Source organism: Carassius carassius, chromosome 33 (genome assembly GCF_963082965.1).
Source record: "Carassius carassius chromosome 33, fCarCar2.1, whole genome shotgun sequence".
NCBI lineage: Eukaryota > Metazoa > Chordata > Actinopteri > Cypriniformes > Cyprinidae > Carassius > Carassius carassius.
The window spans coordinates 13865688-13885323 of record NC_081787.1 but is presented as its reverse complement, the minus strand read 5'-3'; the positions used below and the strand labels follow the sequence as shown (position 1 = coordinate 13885323).

The window sequence follows — 19636 nt, the reverse complement described above, 5'->3', positions numbered from 1 at the left end:
TATTATTTTGAGCAACAGAAACGAAACGAGGAACTGCATATGCTCAATAACAGTGGCATTATAAGAGCACAGTCTGTGGTCCCCTTTAAATCGCGGTTCAGGGGCACCTAGATCAGACCATAAGGGCACTTTAACAGCCCCCCCCCCCCCGTGCACCCCACTGGTCCATGACATTTTGTTTTTCTTTACACAATTTTGAAAAATGCATTAAGCAAAACTATTAAATTCTAAAACCACCAAATTCTATTAAGGAATCAATAAACAAACACCCCAGCAAAATCATTACAGAATACGCTCCTATTCTCCAACACAGAAACAACTTATTCTCAAACCATAAAACATTAAAGATGTAGAAATAAACAACTGAAAGAAAAAAAGCTCAAGATCATATAAGGACATAAACTGATGTAAATAATTACAGTAGCACAAAATACTCTTTCTAATCATTACCACCACACAGGTAGAGCAGGGCCTTCTGGTAATCTCCTTCGGTGTCTTCCTAAAAATAGAGGCAAAAACAATGCTAAGATTTATCTGTGTGGGGGGGGGTGGTGTGAGTTGGTGTGTGTTTGCATCACTTGCTTTTATGGTGCTATAGAGTGATTCTCCATACATCTTCTTGTATACTGCTCTGACGTCCAGCATATCCCGTTCACTCCTGGACACCATGATCCTTATGAGAGTCTCATCATCAGTGCCGGCACACTGTCAATAAACAAACCAATAATGTGTGAAATCAATTGTTTCATTATTATTCAGACCAACACATTCAGTTGATAAACCGGCCACAAATTGTTTTAATTCTTCCACTTGAAGTGCCAGCATTTGATAATACAAAGTGAGCAGCAAATGATCCAATATATGATTGTCAGAGGGATGAAAACTGATGAGAATCTCATGGAAATAAGCCTTCATACCCGCATAGACTCTCGAACCAATTCAGCAAAATAACCAGGCACACTTTTTGCACATTTAACTAAAAGGGGGAGAGAGAGAAAATGTAGTTTTAAATTTCAGTTAAAGGGAAAGTTCACCCACAAGTCATTATTTACTCACCCTCATGTTGTTCTTAACCTGTATGCTGTTATTAATATTATGCAGCTCGTCATACAACACTGATCTTAAAAACCTTTATGTGAAAAACAGACTGAAATTCAGGTTGTTTTTCACAGATTATCTTCAAAAGCAAAATTGACAGAAAAAATATGTCGCATTTCTGTCCATTCCTCACAGAAAAAACAGCATTTTGCTTCTTTCCTTTTTATTGGACCATGGATGTTGTAAATTGAACTGATCTTGAAGTGAAAGTTCTCTAAAAAAGTTCTTCCACCGAAAAAATAACAGCATACAGTCCTAGAATGACATGTCAAGTATTACCTTCCTTTGCATTTTCTTGGATCTTGTGATCTTCTTAGTTCACCTTTTTATTCAAACAATTAAATCTATTTTACCAGACAGAACTTTGGGTGAATTCTTGTTTTAAGATTCATCACAGAGTAATGTTCAGTCTGACCAAATAGCCAACAAACTTGTACGTTTAGCCACACAGCAGGGATTTTCGTACCCACAGCCAGCAGCAGTGCTTCCAGGTTCCCAGTGCACTCATCTTTTATGCTCTCTTCAATGTCACAGCCGGCAATCTTTTTGTAGGCATCAAACACTGAAACAGGTACACCAGAAGCCATTAGGATGGCCCTTCAAGGCAGTTCTGAATGCATCAAAAGGTTTTGAACACACAAACATGCACCTTTTCTCAGGTGTTCTGCGCTCCTGTTGCCGAGTATGTTGATGAACTTGTCCTCGTCCGTGCCGAATTTCTCCTCTCCAGCAGCAAACAGCTCCTGTAACACGATCAATGAACAAACACTTCTAAGGTTCGCAACTTAAACCTGAGGATCCAGTTACTTCTTTTCCATGTTTACATCAACATTCATACGCATCTCTAATGATTAATCAAAAACAACTGGGTGCAGTTCATAACAATGGATTCAAAACTCTTACAGTTAAAGTTGATCTCACAAAATGAGATATTAAGCACAATGCAAAAGCATCTCTGTGTTGAGTAATAAAAGTGGATTGTGATTTACATTACCAAGCTCCCAGAAGGACAAGAAAGCACCATAAAAGCTCAAATTAATCATATTGTTTCAGAAGACTTGTAATAACGTGAATCAGTCATAGACTACTTTTATGGGTCTTTTTGTCTTTTTTGGAGCTTCACAGTATAACTTACCATCCACTGTGCATTGAAAAAAAAAGATGCTTTGATATTCTGCCTAACAACTTTTGTATTTCACAGGAAAAAATAAGATATTGCAAGGATGAAACAAAAGGAGGGTGAGTAAATGACAAAATCCCACAAAATAAAATTACATTGTTTCTTTACATATTTAGTTTTACCATAACTTTAAAACTATAATTTTTTTCTTTTTTCAACAGAATAAGGTCAGTGATACAATTTTGGAATGACGTGAGCTGTAAAAAAAAAAAAAAACATTTTTATGGGTGTGTTTAATCATCAAAAATCTGACTATGAATTTTACCTTCGCATCTTTCTCCACTCTGCTCTCATCCACTCCCTCCTCCTTGTTTCCCTGAGTATAGGAATAAAAACATAACCAAGGTCAAATAATCATCAGCCCTGCTCCATCACCGCATTTGCTGAGACGGGCTGTTGAATTTTTCCCTAACCTGGTTAACTCCAATATTGAATTACCCACACATTAGCCCTGAGAACCATTTAATCTTCTCAACAACATTAACTCAAGAGCTGTTTTAATTACTTAAGGATGACTTCACTGCTGCTCATGTTATCATTCCAAGAGGAGGCTGCTCTGTTTCATCTCTCTACCTTTTTTTAGTATCCTCTCCCATCTCTGGCCATGATCAACACAATGACTGAAATCGTATATCACAGTATGAGTAATGATATATGTGACCCTGGACCACAAACCAGTCTTAAGTTGCTGGGTATATTTTTAGCAATAGGGTCAAAACTATTGATTTTTCTTTTATGCCAAAAATCATTAGGATATTAAGTAAAGATCATGTTCCATGAAAATATTTTGTAAATTTCCAATATATCAAAACTTAATATTTGATTAGTAATATGCATTGCTTAGAATTAATTTGGACAACTTTTAAGGTGATTTTCAGTATTTTGTGTATTTTTGCACCCTCGGATTACAGATTTTCAAATAGTTGTATCTCGGCCAAATATTGTCCTATCCTAAAAACATATTTATTAAACTGAGAACCAATTTTTATTTTATTTTATTATTATTTTTTTTTTTTTTACCTGTGCAAGTATCACCAGCAACCTCTGGTAATGTCCTGACGTATCACCCATGATGTCTTTTTCCAGCTTGCTTCCATATTCTAGATCAAGACAGATGAGATGGGATCTATTGACAGTTCACACTTATCTTGACAACTGCTGCTTATTGGTCCCATTGGAATAGTCTAATGGGCAGGGATCAGTTGTAATAGTGATGCCTTGTAGAGACTCGTGCTCCATTTGGACTGTTTGTTTGCAATACAGACAATCAGGCATCTTTGGAGAAGAGAAACCCACAATTTTACAAAAACAAATGTCCCTTACCATTCAATATTAATTATCTAAAGTGTTCAAAGTGAATATAAATGGATATGGTCATGTATCAACCTTACAATAGTGGGATGTTTTAATTTCAGCCATGCACTGTGCCTGAACAATGAATATTACCTTTCTTGTAAGCTTTGGCAATATCTTTCATCTCATCACATGACCTAGATGCCAGGATCTCAATTAAAACCTTGTCCTCCGTACCCACTCCCTGTAAGGAAATAATAAATAAAAAAATAACCAATCTGAAATGAGATAGGCTCAAGTTTATCATAATGTAAAAGCATTTTCATAACAATGTGTTTTATATTCTTTCTTTTTTTAGTTTTTTATTATATCCCATAGAACATGGAAATGTTTCATGTTACCTTAATGGCCTTATGGAGTTCATGAGCATCATATATTGTGGATGGAAACATGAGGGCCACAATTAGATCCTCTAACTTCCCTCCAAGCTCTGACCTTAAGTCTTTCACTAGATCCTGTAGAAAGAGACAAAATAAGAGAATGAGAGAGAGAGAGAGAGAGAGAGAGCATGAGAGAGAGAGAGAGAGAGAGAGAGAGAGAGAGAGAGAGAACATATGCCAAGAAACAAAAGAAAATATATTGCCCATTAAACTGGAGATGTGAAACTCATTAGCATTTTAACATTGTTTTAGACATTCATGACGGCACTGAATTATATCAACATCAATAAGAGGATGTGTGCAAAACAACAGTCCAAATGAATAATCGTGATGTACTGCCATTGACGCACAGCAGTGCTTCCAATTATTTGAATCGAACAACAATCATGTCTGAATACCTTTTGTCTAAATTTTGAACAGCATTTTTGTTACAATTTTCAGAGGAGCATGTACATACGGTGAAAAGACATTTTTACATATTTTAGATTCAACAAACTGATTATTCCTGGTCTGACACAAGATAATAATGTAATTTGCTCACCTTGCTAAAAGCCTTTTTATAGGCTGCTTTTATATCCTGTCTCTGTGCATTACTGCGAGCTGCCAATAACATGAGGATGGCATCTTCATCAGTGCCTGAAAAATAAAGCATCCACACCAGCTTATAAAAGAGGACAAAAGTAAGATATAGTACAAGAATGAGCAGCATATAATTTTCTTTAGAAAGCCCCTCCTAACTGGCAATTCAAAATAACAGGAAAAACCACCTAGATAACAAAAATGGGTGAAAAGGTCTGATTTGTTAAGCTTACCGATCCCTTTCATGGCCTTGCGCAAAACCTCTGCATCATGCTTTGCATTGAAGTTCACAAAGGGTTTCACACTTCCTCGGGTTGCCTGCAGAAAATACAAAACCAAAATCAGAATCATAATATAATATAATGGAGACATATATGACATATGGCTCTGTTCTTTTCAAAAATGCATAATGTGTCAGGGTAACTACAAATATTCTTTGAAGGTTCACCAACATGAACAACATGAACAAAACGATTTTCGGCCCTTACAGGTTATCAGATATACTGTATTCTCACTTCAGAAAAGACTTTATGAAGATTGCAGGGTGAAATATTTTTGATAATGAACCAAAAGCAGAAAATCAGGTTTTGGTATTTGCAGGTTAAATAGGAAAATACCAAACAGAAATAAATGAGATACATAATTCAAGGCACTAAAAAACATGAAGACATGTGGAGCAGGTGAATTCTGAATGGATTAGCGCAGGTGTTTGAGAATATGAGAAACATCAACCTCATTTCTTAAACCTCATGCTTGCAATGGCTTGTGTCTTTCATCATTCTCAGTTGGAAATATGGAATACATAGTTTAGCAGACAGATATGAACTAATAATAGTGGAAACTGTTGTTGCTCTCAGAAGCAAAACATATCCACAATTTTAGTTTACATTGTATTTGTATCTTTCTGGTAACCCTTTAAACCTCTGTAAACTCTATATACGCACAGAGTATCTGTAATCCATACACAACTGATTAAAGATAGACCAAGATTGCAGCTCAGGTTTGATGATAGTGCCAAGGTGGAGGATGAGATAAGGTATAGGGTTCGGGTTTAGGGTTCAAGTTCAGGTTTAAAGTTAGGGATCAGTTAACCCCAGGACCTTCAGTTCGATTTAATACCAAAAGCAGTAGCTTTAATCTTTCCTTGCTCCTGTGCTGTCTACAATGAAGTGCTACAACAACACACATAGGATTATGTCTTAGAATCACATCACCTTGTAAAACGGCCCGTGTCGTAACATTAAACATTTAAGAAATAACACACAATATGCCAGCCCAAGCATGGCTAATCCTTGTGGTTGTACTACAGTTTATGGGTGTTTGCTTGGTTCTGCCAGCTGTGGAATGATAAAGCTACAGTGACCTATTCGGTGGGTTTCCTCATTCTGATCTGATACAGATCTCATCTGCTGTAATCCAATCATCCATCACCTTAATCTCCATGACAATCGTCACCATGACAACATAGATCTGATGACTTATTCTTGTTTATGGGAAGTAATATTTGTGGAAAACTGTCCATTTTATTTATTCATTTATGATTATTATAGTTATAATAGGCTAATACTTGTATATTTCTGGTTAAACTATTAGTTAAACTGCAAAAAAAAAAAAAAAAAAAACTTCAACCAACATTGTTTTAAGTTTAAGAGTTTAACCAGCAAAACATGACACAAGACGAAGTCCCAAATTAGCCTAATAAAACTCATCATAAATTAAAATGTTAATATTGATACAAAATGTGATATACAATTTCAAATATTACTTGTGAAATTCTATTTAAAGCATAATCCATATTTGATCACCGTTTAATTAACTGTTTGTGGTGTGCTTACAAATTCCATGTAACAAATTAAAAATGATACAAACGCAGCTCAACTCTTACCATTTGTACAGGTACAGGCAGTTCTATGTGAAGTTCTGGGGAGTAAAAAGTTCATAAAGTTATCATTATCAGACCAGTTCAGAAATCATCGAAATTCGTTACGTTGTGATGTGAAATTACAGTTTCTAGAATCGACAATTGTGTAATTCAATTAAACGACTTCAAGTCTGTTTCCATAAATAATTCCTGTCATTTAGGCTACTCATTTAAGCCACGCTGTTACAATACGTTACCTGTTCAGGACAGCGAATTTACCTAAGTTACCTGTCGAAGTATTCAACCACCTGTGCGCGAGAGGTCAGACTTCTGCGCGTGTCGACAGCCAGCGAAGTTGTTGTAGCTGGATGTAGGACACGCCCCCAAAACCAGCTGTCAATCATCTTGACTGACGTGGAGAACAAAGACGATAGTTGTAAGTAGCTGTAGGATTTATATTCGATGTTCGTGTGTCTAACTGTATTTATATTTCTCATTGCTTTGTAGACAAAATGATTTTAATTATTATTATTATTCAAAATAAGTAAATTGTTATAGAAATCACCAGGAGATGCGCAGATCCGTTTGAAACTATGTTACAGCAAAATTCCAAACGTCCACAAGTGGACAGAATAGGGACAAATTCTTGCACTTTTTATCCTTGCTTTTTTTTTTTTTTTAAATACTGTTGTTAAACAATTGGATTTCAACAGTATATAGGTATGGTATATATGCATAACCCGAACAATTGTGTCATTTGCTACATTTCCACAACAATGTAATTTCCATCACGTCTCAAATTATGTTTTACAATTGATAACAATCTGAAGAAGAAATTACATTTAAAAAAATATTTCTTTTGTCTTGGATAATTTCATAGCTATAAAATAGTTACGTAATAAAATATTTATAGTTATGTAATAAAATAGTTAAACAAAATATATATGTAATAATATAAATATAATTTAGCTTTTTACATATTTTGATAAAATTCTAGCTAGTTTGGTGCAACTTAAGTTGAATTATTTTTTCTTTCTTTTTTTGCGTGAAAATTAAAGGTAGGCTATTATAAATGTTTTTTGTTTTTTTTGTGATGAATTTTAGATCATGTTTACTCAGCTTTGAACATAATCAATAGTTTGAAAATGATTTATTATATCAACATCAGGCTGTGACAAGTAATAACCACACTGAGAAGCCCACTCCGAAAACTGATTGATGGGCAATATAGTAGATATATTGCTTTGGCCTTCCTGTTTTTATTAGTGCATTTTAATGATATGCTTATTTCATGATTTATAAACCACTTCAACACAGCAAAATAAACTGTATTTTTTCTGTGGTATGTAAATAAAACATATTAATTTCCTGCCAGAGAGAGACAGGAAAAATAATATTTGTAAAGATTAATAAATTACTAATGCATCAGTGCCTGAAGTGCACCTCCTAAGTTCACTCATACAATAAGTGACCCTCATCAAATATAAGGACCCTGCAGTTTGTTTGGCTAAACTCCTCAAGTATGCAGTGTGGTGTGAATTTCATTTTCTCACTTGCCTCATGCACATAAACACAGAGTTGACTTCATTGGTATTCATGGATGAAGATGTTTTACAAGTCCACTGATTCTGATTGAACCATGTGTACACATATGCAAATACATGCTGAGAAACACTTCTTAATGGATCTTTCTTCCATGTGCAAATCAAGGTGTCAACATTACTATTAACCTTTTGGTTTTGACATTAGTGGTTTTCATTTTGTTTTTACCTTTATGTCACCTTTAACATTTTTAAAGAAATATAATTTTCTCCATCTCCATCATTTAGGTTTATTTACCTTCATTCAGTGTGCCAAAGAAAGAACAATAAAGTACTGACAGAAATGCAAGAACGCAGGGAAAAAGAATATATAAAAGGCACTCTTTTTTTACAGTGTTATTAGCACCACAAACATTATATTTGAACATTAAACAGTACTGAGTGTGACAGGTCTCCATTGTTAGTTAGCAATTCCAAAAGGAATTCAAGGTTGCGTTATGGAAAATAATTTTTCATTCAAGACATTTCCTCATTATGCAACACACAATTGATTCCACTCTTTTTTTCATAAATAACCCTTTCATGCCAGTGACAAACAGTAAGAAAAAAATCTATTCTTGCCCTGAAACTAGTTAGCAGAGATATTGACTGATTCTTTAATTAATCTATTATAAAATGTGCATGTGTAATTTTGTGTGAGTGAATAGTATTGGCTTTCTACAAACTAATATAGGTTGAATTAATGTTACTAAAACTCTGTCTAGTAAATCAATTAACTTTGCATGTATCTATTTTTTTTTTTTTTTTTTTACAAAGAATTGACATCAGAGTAACATTTTTATCTTTAAAAGAAAACACGTTTCCGAAACAGAATTGTGTCTGCTAAAACAAATAAAGTATCTGCCATAGATTAATAAATATTTAGTACATACATCTCACATTTCCATTGCAGAGCTTTAAAAGTCCTCAATACAGTTTTTCATTCTTTCATCCCTCCAGTGCACAATGTTTCAGAAATCAGAGCTGTATGCAAACCCTCCGACGTCTCTTTTTTTCGTCTTTATCCATGATGTTTCTCTCTCAGAGCACAATGATGTCTGCAGGATCCCAGATGTGGCTGAAAGGTGCTATTGCCTATAGAGTTCCTGAGCTGTTTAAACAGCATCCACAAAAGAAGTCCCATCAGAAGCAGCAATACTGTGAAAAGCCCCACATACACACTAAAGTTCCAGCCCCATCCCACTGTAAGAGGCAAAGAGGTGGACGCCACCAGGAACCTCCTTGGGGAGGGCATCAGTTGCAATAAAATTGCATAAAACTACTGCAGCTCTTTAGTGAATCCTCAGATCAAGCAGTGTGGTAGTACATAGTTCACTTTGGTGTGTAAGATTTACCCATGAGAAGTGTCCTTGATGTCCATCTGTCATTGAATATTTAATTATGATCCAGAACGAAGCGTGCTGTCTCTGTTGTGTTGTGCAAAAAGAGAATTATGCTTGAAGCCCTCTCTGCAGTTGTGCCCCTCCTACTGTTGAGTCACATTCAGCCCCTTCATCCACTCCTGTGTGTGTAACCAAAATGCCCCCCCCCCCCAAAAAAAAACTCTACATTCGCTGTTAAACATGCTTAATAATGTAATAATGAAAATTTCTAAATGTAGAAAGGTTTAAGATTATATAGAGAAAATATCATCACAGTGTACAAACAATAGAAATCAATGTGTGTATGTTTGAAAAAGCATAATCAAAAAATTAACATCATGGAACCTTGGTTTCTTAAACCTGCCTCAGATGGTTTGGCTGGTCTGTTTGCATTTTTATGGTTTTTGTACACTTTCAGTTGGCCACTAACCCAGCTTGACCAGTCTGGGATACCATACTCCTAAAACCAGAAAACAAATGTATTATTTTTTATAAACAAATTTACTATAAACATATTAAGGTCTTTTCAGCAGGCTTACTCTTACTCCATAGTAGTTTTATTATTGTGCTGAAGACATACAGGTGCATCTCAATAAATAAGAACTAGAAAAGTTCATTTATTTCAGTAATTCAACTCAAATTGTGAAACTCGTGTACCAATTAAGTCATTGGTTCTTTTAATTGTGATGATTTTGGCTCACATAAAAAAACACCATTTCACACCAAAAAAAAAAATTTTTAGTGAATTGTTGGCCTTTTGGATAGTATGGTCCTTTACTGTACATGTACTCTATACTTGATAGGGGCTCCTTTTGCTTTAATTACTGCCTCAATTCGGTGTGGCATGGAGGTGATCAGTTTGTGGCACTGCTGAGGTGGTCTGAAAGCCCAGGTTTCTCTGACAATGGCCTTCAGCTCATCTGCATTTTCTGGTCTCTTTTTTCTCATTTTCCTCTTGACAATACAGGTCTGGTGAGTTTGCTGGCCAGTCAAGCACACCAACACCATGGTCATTTAACCAACTTTTGGTGCTTTTGGCATTATGGGCAGGTGCTAAATCCTGCTGGAAAATGAAATCAGCATCTTCAAAAAGCTGGTCAGCAAAAGTGAAGCCAACAAGGAAGTGACTAAAACTTCAATTCATCGACTGGCCGCTTGAGGCTGGCTGCAAAAGGGAGTCAGTCCCATAAACTCCCCATGTTAAAATGGCCAACTTTACAGCAGAAAAAAACGTTTACAGCCTGGTTCAAAAAATGATTTTGGTCTATATAGCTAATTTTGCCCTGCATGACAACTGTGAGGGGAGTGAATTTTTTTTTTATAACTCATCCGTTTAAATTATATTAAGCCTTAAAATTCTGCATAATTAAGGGCGTGGACACTTGAGTGACAGGTTTGCTGCTGCTGACACTGCCGTCGCGCTAACCAGCTCTGCACACTTTGAGCTTCAAAAACGCTCTTCAGGATTCTACGGGTGATGTCACGGACACTACGTTCATGTTTTTATACATTATATGGTGTGCACTGAATTTATTTAATACACGAGTTTCACAATTTGAGTTGAGTCTTAAGTCACTGGGGTATATTTGTAGCAATAGTCAAAAATACATTGTATGGATCAAAATTATCGATTTTTCTTTTATGCCAAAAATCATTAGGATATTGTTTACATATGTTCCATGAAGATTTTTTTGTAAATTTCCTACTGTAAATATATCAAATCTTAATTTTTGATTTGTAATATGCATTGCTAAGAACTTCATTTGGACAAGTGTAAAGGTGATTTTCTCAATATTTAGATTTTTTTGCACCCTCAGATTCCTGATTTTCCCAAATATTGTCCTATCCTTACAAACCATACATCAATGGAAAACTTATTTATTCAGATTTCAGATGATGTAGAAATCTCTATTTCAGAAAACGTACCCTTATGACTAGTTTTGTGGTCCAGGGTCACATATTAAAAACAATTGTTGACATGCTTCATCAACGCTTGTGCTAGCCTTCTTCAGCTAAATTAAAAATTAGAACTAAAAACCTGAGTTGGAATAATGAAATAAATAATTATTCAAAACATGTTTTATGTATACTAAATAGCCTATTAACAATTATTTAATTCATTGTTTAAATTATTAGGGAAAAAATAAAACACGACTCGATACTCCGTTTTCCTGTCTGGAAATAGGGAACTGGGGAAATAATTTATTGTTTTTTTTATCAGGTTTTTAGGGCATCGGGGGGTAAAACTGTTTGGATGCTTTTTGACTTGATTAAAATCTAAAATATTTTTCAGTGTTATGAACGAATCTTATTACGCTTGCTATTACCATGGTAACCAGAGATGTTTTGGGTGGCTGACAAACATGGCGCTGTTGAGGAAACGTGTTAGCAGCAAACAAAAACACTTCTGCTGCTGCTCTACTTAGACGGAATTTTTTTTATCCGCGAAGCGAAGCATATCGTTTGTATATATGTGTATGAAAAGGCTGCATATGTTTTCTTTTTTTACATATTAATGAGACTTGGATTTTCTTGTAAAGCAGACCAACTGACACAGCTAATGTTAGCCACTTCATCTGCAGACGAATCAGCCACTAACTAATTTAACTAACTAACGTTAATCCGCAGGATAATCCACTCGGTTGAGGCGAATAGTTAGGACCACGGTGTCCATCGGAAAAACTCGAAATAAGATTTCTATTTCAAAGTACCTACAGTACATTAACTGGTTAATTAATTACACAGAACTAACGTTACTCTGGGGGATCTTCAAAATCAACGCTAAACAGAAAACGGTTAAGCTGTCACAATCACAAGGATCTGTGGAGTGATTATTCTTACAAACGAAATGGAGTTAAACTTAAAACACGTTGATTATCTCCAGGTAAGGTCTCAACTGCCAGAGACAACTACTCTATGTATTTGCATATCTGCTGTGATTTACAGCGATGGCTAATGTGCCCTTGGACATTTAAATGCACACTTGTAAGGCCTGTGGCTGAGTCATTTAGGCATTTAAATATCATTGATTATTAGAAAGTTAATTTACTTATGGCCATGTCATATTTGTTTCCTCAGGTTGGAGTGACTTCTCAAAAAACCATGAAACTTCTCCCAACTGTGGGGCGAAAAGCAACTCAAAAGGTATATCTGCATCCCTTTTAAGAGAATATCCCAGGTTTAGTGTAAATCAAGCTTGTGAAAATCATCTGTTCACAGAAAATAATTTTTACCATATCTTATAACACAAATAATATTATTCATTCCTCACTGTGCTGACAGTTATGAAAAAAATACATTACATTCTCAGTAATCAGTAATTGCAAGGAATCCTATTCTTTTTACAGAAAGTTCAATCTTGAAATGTGCTGCAAGTATATGAAATCATATACTTCCCTAAAATGTACAGTCTTATAAACTTTCCATAGTTTCAAGGACTTAATGACTTTTCTGCTTTAGACTATTTCAGTGGTTACTTTGTAAAACAAGGTAACTGGAGATTAGATCCTACTTGTGAAAGAGCATGCAACATGTTCTGTTTATTTGAGCATGTGCTTGACATTTCTTCCCGGCTCAATTAAACAGGGAACAAGCATTTGTCTATAAGCACCCTATTGGTGTATCTGATGCTATCGTGTCGTTTTCTCATTTCAGGTGGTTGTTGCAGATAATGATGGTGTTGTGACCTGTTTTGGAATGAAAAAAGGGGAGGCTGTGGTATTTATCATTATCAGAAAGCGTTTCCTGTTTTAGTGTACACAAGCATTAAAAAGTTTGGGGTCAGTCAGATGTTGGAAGGAAATAATACCGGAAAATCAGTAAGGATGCATCAAACTGATGAAACGTGACAGTAAAGACATTTATGATATTATTAAATGTTTTGTTTCTGAGAATCCTGAGAAAAATTATGGTCTTCACAAAAATATTAAGCGGCACAGCTGTTTTCAACATTGATAAATAATACAAAAATATTTCTCAGTAATAGCTGCTGAAAATTTAGCTTTGCCATCACAGGTCTAAATTGCATTTCATAATATATTAAATTAGAGACCGTTATTTTGAATGTAAAAAAAATATTTTATCATATTACTATTGTTACTGTATTTCTGATCACATAAGTGCAACCTAGGTAAATTTAAGATACTTATTTCAAAAACACACAGAAATCTTATTGACCCCAAACTTTTGAATGGTGGTGTGTATATTAATGTTAACAAACAAAGTTATTTTTTCTCAATGGGAGAATAAATGTCTGTCTTTTTTGTCAGCCTGTGTTCAAATCACTCCCAGGACAGAAGATCTCCAGACTTGAGCTTGGAGGGGCTTTGGGAACCCCTCAGGAAAAGATCTTTGTGAGCTCTGGCTCTGAAGTGAGGGGATATACTAAAAAGGGCAAACAATTTCTTACATTTGAAGCCAACCTAACAGAGAGCATAAATGCCATGTGAGATCGGCTTCTCATTTTTCACTCTCTCAACTTTGTGTATTTTGTGCTTCACTTTTTGTTGTGCCTTACATTCCCACAGGCATGTTTCAGGGGCCGATCTGTTTCTGTGTGCCAGTTACATTTATAACCATTACTGTGACTGCAAGGATCAGGACTACTACCTGTCAGGAGACAAGATCAATGATGTCCTGTGTTTACCTGTGGAGACTGTGGGCCGCATTGTGCCCATCCTGGCCTGTCAGGACAGAGTACTGAGAGTATTGCAGGTATTCCAACACAACATCCAGTCATGTTGGCCACCTTTGTCACCCAATTATTTTTTAGCTATAATTGGTAGCCGTGATATCCCTTTACTTGGTGGCTATATCCAATTCCTGATGCTGAAGCCTAAAGTCTTTCTACACTTTGTGCTCCATCAGGGCTCCGACCTTCAGTACGACGTAGAAGTTCACGGACCTCCAACTGTCCTGGAACTTTTCAACAGAGATGGCGGTATGTGCTAAAAATCTGCTCACTCATTTTAATGAGAAAGAATGTATAGTTTAAGTATTTGATGCATAAAATCCTGTTCTTCAGGAAAGGGTGGTGAGGAGGTTCTTTATGGAACAGCTGATGGGAAACTAGGTCTTGTGAAGATTACCAAATCAGGACCCATTACTAGTTGGGAACTGGATAATGAAAAGAAAAAAGGAGGTAGGAATTAGATAGTGAGGGATTATTAGAAATTAAAAATTGAAGCCATGCTAATTTGTATTGGTCTTTTGGTATTTTCAAGGTGTGCTTTGTATTGATACTTTTGACATTGTTGGTGATGGTGTGAAGGACATTCTGCTGGGCAGGGATGATGGGACTGTGGAGGTCTACGGGTTGGACAGTTCAAATGAGCCAACGCTGCGCTTTGAGAATGTGAGTGTCACATTTGAATGATAAGCGATGTATGGAACAGCCTAATTTTGTCTCAAATGTAATTCTGCTGCACTACAGTTGTGGTAATTGTCTTTCTCTGTTTACAAGGCTTTGTCTGAGAGTGTCACATCAATCCAGGGTGGCTGTGTCGGAAAGGAAATGTATGATGAAGTTCTAACAACAACTTACACAGGTTAGCTGGGGCATTTTACTACGTATTTCTAAGAAAAATTCTGTGTGGGTGATGTTAGTATACAGTTTATCATTCACCTGTGTTAACTGAGAGGTCATGTGACTGGTTTCCAGGATGGGTGTCAGGCCTCACCACAGAGCCTCAGCAGATGGTTGCCGGCCCGGGGGATGAAATCAAGATGAGCCGGGAGACCCAGGGGAAGGTGGCTGCACTCAGGTACTACACATCCGGCTGTTTCCTGCCATGATGATGAATCTAAAACAGTCTGCAGAAGATCTGTTTACCAAACAGACATAGATTTTGAAACCGCTTCTGCCATGCCTTGTTTGGTAATGCATGTGTTCGTACAGGGCAGAGTTAGAGCAGATGCAGGTGAAAGTGTTGCAGGGCAGAGAAAAATACCAGCAGAGCTCTCAGTCCAGCACGGCAGTGTCTGCTGTGTCAGTCTTTAGCATCAATGACAAATTCACATTGTGCCAGGATGATGCCAGCTACAGCCTCACGCTAGAGGTGCAGACCGCCATTGACAACTTGCTGCTACAGGTGAGAGCAATACACTAATTTATCCTGCTTTTATTTATATAAACTACTATTCAAAAGTTTGGGGTGGGTAAGATTGTTTTAGTGTTTTTCAAAGAAGTCTCTTATGCTCATAAATCCTGTATTTCTTTGATCAAAAATATAGTAAAGAATTCAAAATATTACTACAATTTGAAAATAACTTTTCTGTTTGAGTATAATTAAATCATTTATTTTATAATTTATACATTTATTTCTGGGATGGAAAAGCTGAGTTTTCAGCACCTCCAGAAATCTGTCTGTTATGCTGTTTTTCTGCTCAATAAATCAGTCAGCATTGAACTAGAAGTAAGAACTGGAACTGTCATTAAATTAAAGTTGCATTTTAGATCTTCGCTAATTCAACATCATTTTTACATGTATTGTAATTTCAGCATTATGAGACTGAGGTTTCCTTACATTCACTTGCATGTGTTTTTGTTTCTGACAGAGTGATGTTCCCATTGACCTGTTGGATGTTGATAAGAATTCAGCAGTTGTCAGCTTCAGCGAATGTGATTCAGAGGTAAAGCACCTGTGTGCCACATCATTAAGCTTACTAAATGACCACATCACATGCGTTTGCAAAACGGTCTTTGTTTGTTCTTCCAACCCCACAGTCAAACGGGAACTTCCTCCTCGCCACCTACAGGTGCCAAGCAAATACTACTAGGCTGGAACTGAAGGTGTCTACTTCTCTGTGTTTGGATTGTTTTCAATATAATAATGTATGTTGTATATTTTCTTAAAGGTGCAATAGGTGATTGTCTTCAGGAACATTTTTTGTTATACTGGTTGACAAGTGAAGTCTCTTCACATTCCGATAGCAATTATTAAGTTAAGTGGTCTAAATGTATTTATCTGTATTTATATATTCTGTGGAAGGCGTAGGACCAAAAAATATATGTCCAATCAAAACGCTCGGTCCGAGCGTTTTAAATAGCTTTCTCACCTACCTGTCAATGTGTGTATGTGCATACCTCTGCACCCTGTTCACGCAGACAGAAAACGTCATAAGTGCGTTCACGCACGCTGTGCAGACAGAGCTAGAATGGCACACAAACATCAACAACCTGGTCTTCCGTCCTGGTATTGTAGTACTTTTAAAGCTTTCTCGCTGGTGAATGACACACAATGTAGCCTAGCAGTTCCCAGTTCCAGTCCTCGAGCAAATGTTTTGCATGTCTCGCTTAGTTAACGCACCTGATTCAGATGACCAACTCGTTAGAAGTGAGGTAATGTTACGTGAATAAACTGTGTTCTGATCTATATGATCCCTACAGTGTGTTCATTGCTCCCTACTCCCTGAGCAGGGGGTTACTTCACTTCGGAATATGGGCTGGAATTGAGAACTGCTGATGTAGCCTGTTGTAGTAATGTTGTCTCTGGTATTCTGGTCTGTGAGCATAAATGCATTCAGGGGGCGTGGCTTTGGATGGCGATTGCAAGGAGGGTGGGACGTTCACTTTCAGTGCAACAAGCTTAAGTTAGCATTTTCCAAGATCTCCTATTGCACCTTTAAATTGCAAAGTAGGCTATATTTGAGCATTTGTCCTGGGTTTTTTTCTAAGGTGAGATCTATAGAGGGTCAGTATGGCACCCTTCAGGCTTATGTGACGCCAAGGCTTCAGCCCAAAACCTGCCAGGTTCGACAGTACCAGATCAAACCCCTTTCCCTCCACCAGAGGACACAGGCAATCGATCAGGAGCGGTGAGCTTATAGACACACAGTGATTCTAAATTCTTATCATGCAGTTATTCTGCCAACTAAACATTACTGTTATTCTCTTTTCATGACTAGGCCCATGAACACCTTGAGACTGACAGGACAGTTCAGTTTTGCAGAGATCCATTCCTGGGTTGTGTTCTGTCTGCCTGAGGTCCCAGAGAAAACCCCGCCAAGAGACAGCATTACATTCTACTTTCAGAACACTTTCTTGGGCACACAGCTAGAAGCCATATATTGGTGAGGCCTACATGTTCAATATCCAAATATATTTATATTTATAGTATTTATACAAATACTATTTTTCTTCATGTGCATATGATTGTTTTTGAAAAGAGCTGATTATGATATATATATATATATATGCATTACAGTTGGACAAAGATCCTACTACTATGTATTGTAATCAGTCTTTATGCATTTTCGTAATGGGTTGCAGTAAAGGTGAGGCAAACTTCAAATCAGACAACATTTCTACCATTTCCATACTGAAAGATGTTTTGTCCAAAGAGGCCACTAAGCGAAAAATCTATCTGAATATATCCTACGGTGAGTTCACAAACTGATCTGTTAACTGATATATGTGGTCTTCCTCTTGGCTAAATCCAACCACAAGTGATCAGTGAAGATGCATTTGGGTTGTGTAATGATACTAGTTGTAACACCGTGTTTACACTGGACGTGACATATCGACCATTGCAAATTTATTTGTATTTTGGGTCAATATGTCATAAATAGAACAAGGCATCAGTTTACTGTCTGGGATTTGGCATGATGTGTCACACTGCATACAGTGTAGGCAGCATCACTGATTATAATGGGTTCTATTGTCTTGTTGCATCGTGTCGAGCCGCTCACATCCAGTGTAGACATGGTGTAAATGGTGATCTGTCTTGGCTGAAGACTTGTGACTGGTTCAACTGAGACTATGTTAATACCAGATAACAGTGATCTCAATTTTTTATGCATCACATATAATTAATATTTGTTTGTTGTGTTGGCTGTTATGTTGGTTTCAGAGGTGAATGAGGACTCTGTGAGCCATACTCTTCGAATGATTCATCCCAAGCTAGAGTATCAGCTGATTTTGGCCAAAAAAGTTCAGCTTATTGATGCTTTAAAGGTAAAACATAAAAAATAAAAACTCCTGCTAAAAAACACGCCAACTGAGTGTGTGTGTGTGTGTGTGTGTGTGTGTGTGTTGTATGCAGGAGCTGCAGGTGCATGAGGGGAATGCAGATTTTCTGATTCCAGAGTATCGTAGTATACTGGATGAATCTGCCCAGCTCTTAGAAGAATATAAAAAACAACCAGCTCACTTAGAAAGATTGTATGGTGAGTGAATTCAGATGAGCGAGGGAGATGGTATTTAACAATATATTATTTAAAATTGTATATGTTAAGTTATTCACATATATTGTAGATTTCTATAAGATTAATGTTATTTTTTTCCTCACAAACCCTGCATATTCAGAGGATGTCTATGCACAAGAAATAAGAACATATCTATGGGTAAACAAACCATTTTGTGTTTTCTTACAGGTATGATCACTGATCTGTTCATCGACAAGTTCAAATTTAAAGGACAAAATGTCAAAACACAAGTTTCACAGCTGCTTGCAATTTTGAACAACTATGAACTTGATTCATTGATGGAATTTTTCAGTGAAGCTTAATGGAATGTAAAATTAAAGCACTTTTTGGGAATGTGTTTTCTGAATTTTGTTTTTGCAATAAACATTTGGTATTTTATAGGGATCAAGCTGATTGTAACATTACAGATTCAAATAAAAATGTTAAATTTAATAAACATAAAAACTATTCGTGACTGCAGTTGTTGTTGTTTTTTAACTCATCCATTGTATAGATGCATTTCTACAGAAATAAAAAAAAATGCGAAAGATTTCTGTTTTGTTTGTCTCTCAGCCACGATACAAACTTTAATAATATTTTTAAATTGGGGGGGGGGGGGAGCTCTAATTTTTGGTTTGACGGTTGTGACCACAGTATTAGAGACATGCTATACAAATTAGAAATTGTGCACATAAGTACCAAAAACAGAAAATATTTATATTCAAAATTATTATTGTTGTTATGTTGTTTATTTTTAGTATATTCTGCTTGGGCAGAACATTTCCCCAAATGTAAGATTTACCCCTGTACATTTCTATACTTGTAGTTCTTGAGTTTGTATATTATGTATAAACTTAACTTCACTTAGCTTAAATTTTACACTGTGCTGCTCACACAGTTTAAAAATTCCTTTGAGCCAATGAAAGTAACTCAACGGCTCGGTTGATAAAAGCCGAATCGCAGTTTGTACTTTCCAGGCTTCCGTATAATCAATGACGTTTGGGTTTGCTGCATTCTGATTGGCCCGTTTCAATAGTCGC

At 36.3% G+C, this 19636-nt stretch overlaps 2 protein-coding genes across 3 annotated transcripts; one reads left to right on the top strand and one right to left on the bottom strand.

Annotated features, from left to right (window-relative positions):
* Positions 1-310: 310 nt before the first annotated feature.
* LOC132114248 (annexin A5-like) lies at positions 311-6507 on the bottom strand. Its single transcript, XM_059522357.1, has 12 exons — positions 6476-6507; positions 4824-4908; positions 4553-4647; positions 3973-4086; positions 3725-3815; positions 3299-3378; positions 2544-2594; positions 1748-1841; positions 1565-1660; positions 918-976; positions 583-705; positions 311-499 (listed from the first exon to the last, which is right to left on the bottom strand). The coding sequence occupies exons 1-12, from the start codon at positions 6476-6478 to the stop codon at positions 440-442; spliced, it is 951 nt and encodes a 316-aa protein (XP_059378340.1). The 5' UTR covers positions 6479-6507; the 3' UTR covers positions 311-439.
* A 5602-nt stretch (positions 6508-12109) lies between these two features.
* LOC132113787 (Bardet-Biedl syndrome 7 protein homolog) lies at positions 12110-19071 on the top strand. 2 transcript variants are annotated; one of them, XM_059521777.1, is made up of 19 exons: positions 12110-12297; positions 12492-12557; positions 13068-13130; positions 13682-13857; positions 13940-14126; positions 14280-14352; positions 14437-14553; positions 14636-14766; positions 14875-14959; positions 15073-15175; positions 15310-15502; positions 15969-16043; positions 16138-16203; positions 17089-17228; positions 17319-17483; positions 17683-17792; positions 18263-18366; positions 18455-18578; positions 18786-19071. In XM_059521777.1, exons 1-19 carry the CDS (start codon positions 12262-12264, stop codon positions 18917-18919), a joined length of 2148 nt encoding a protein of 715 aa, XP_059377760.1. In that variant the 5' UTR covers positions 12110-12261; the 3' UTR covers positions 18920-19071. The 2 variants fall into 2 exon arrangements, 1 of the variants encoding a protein (XP_059377760.1); XR_009425206.1 differs by lacking the exon at positions 18786-19071 and having other exon boundaries at positions 18265-18366; positions 18455-18485.
* The last annotated feature ends 565 nt before the right edge of the window (positions 19072-19636 follow it).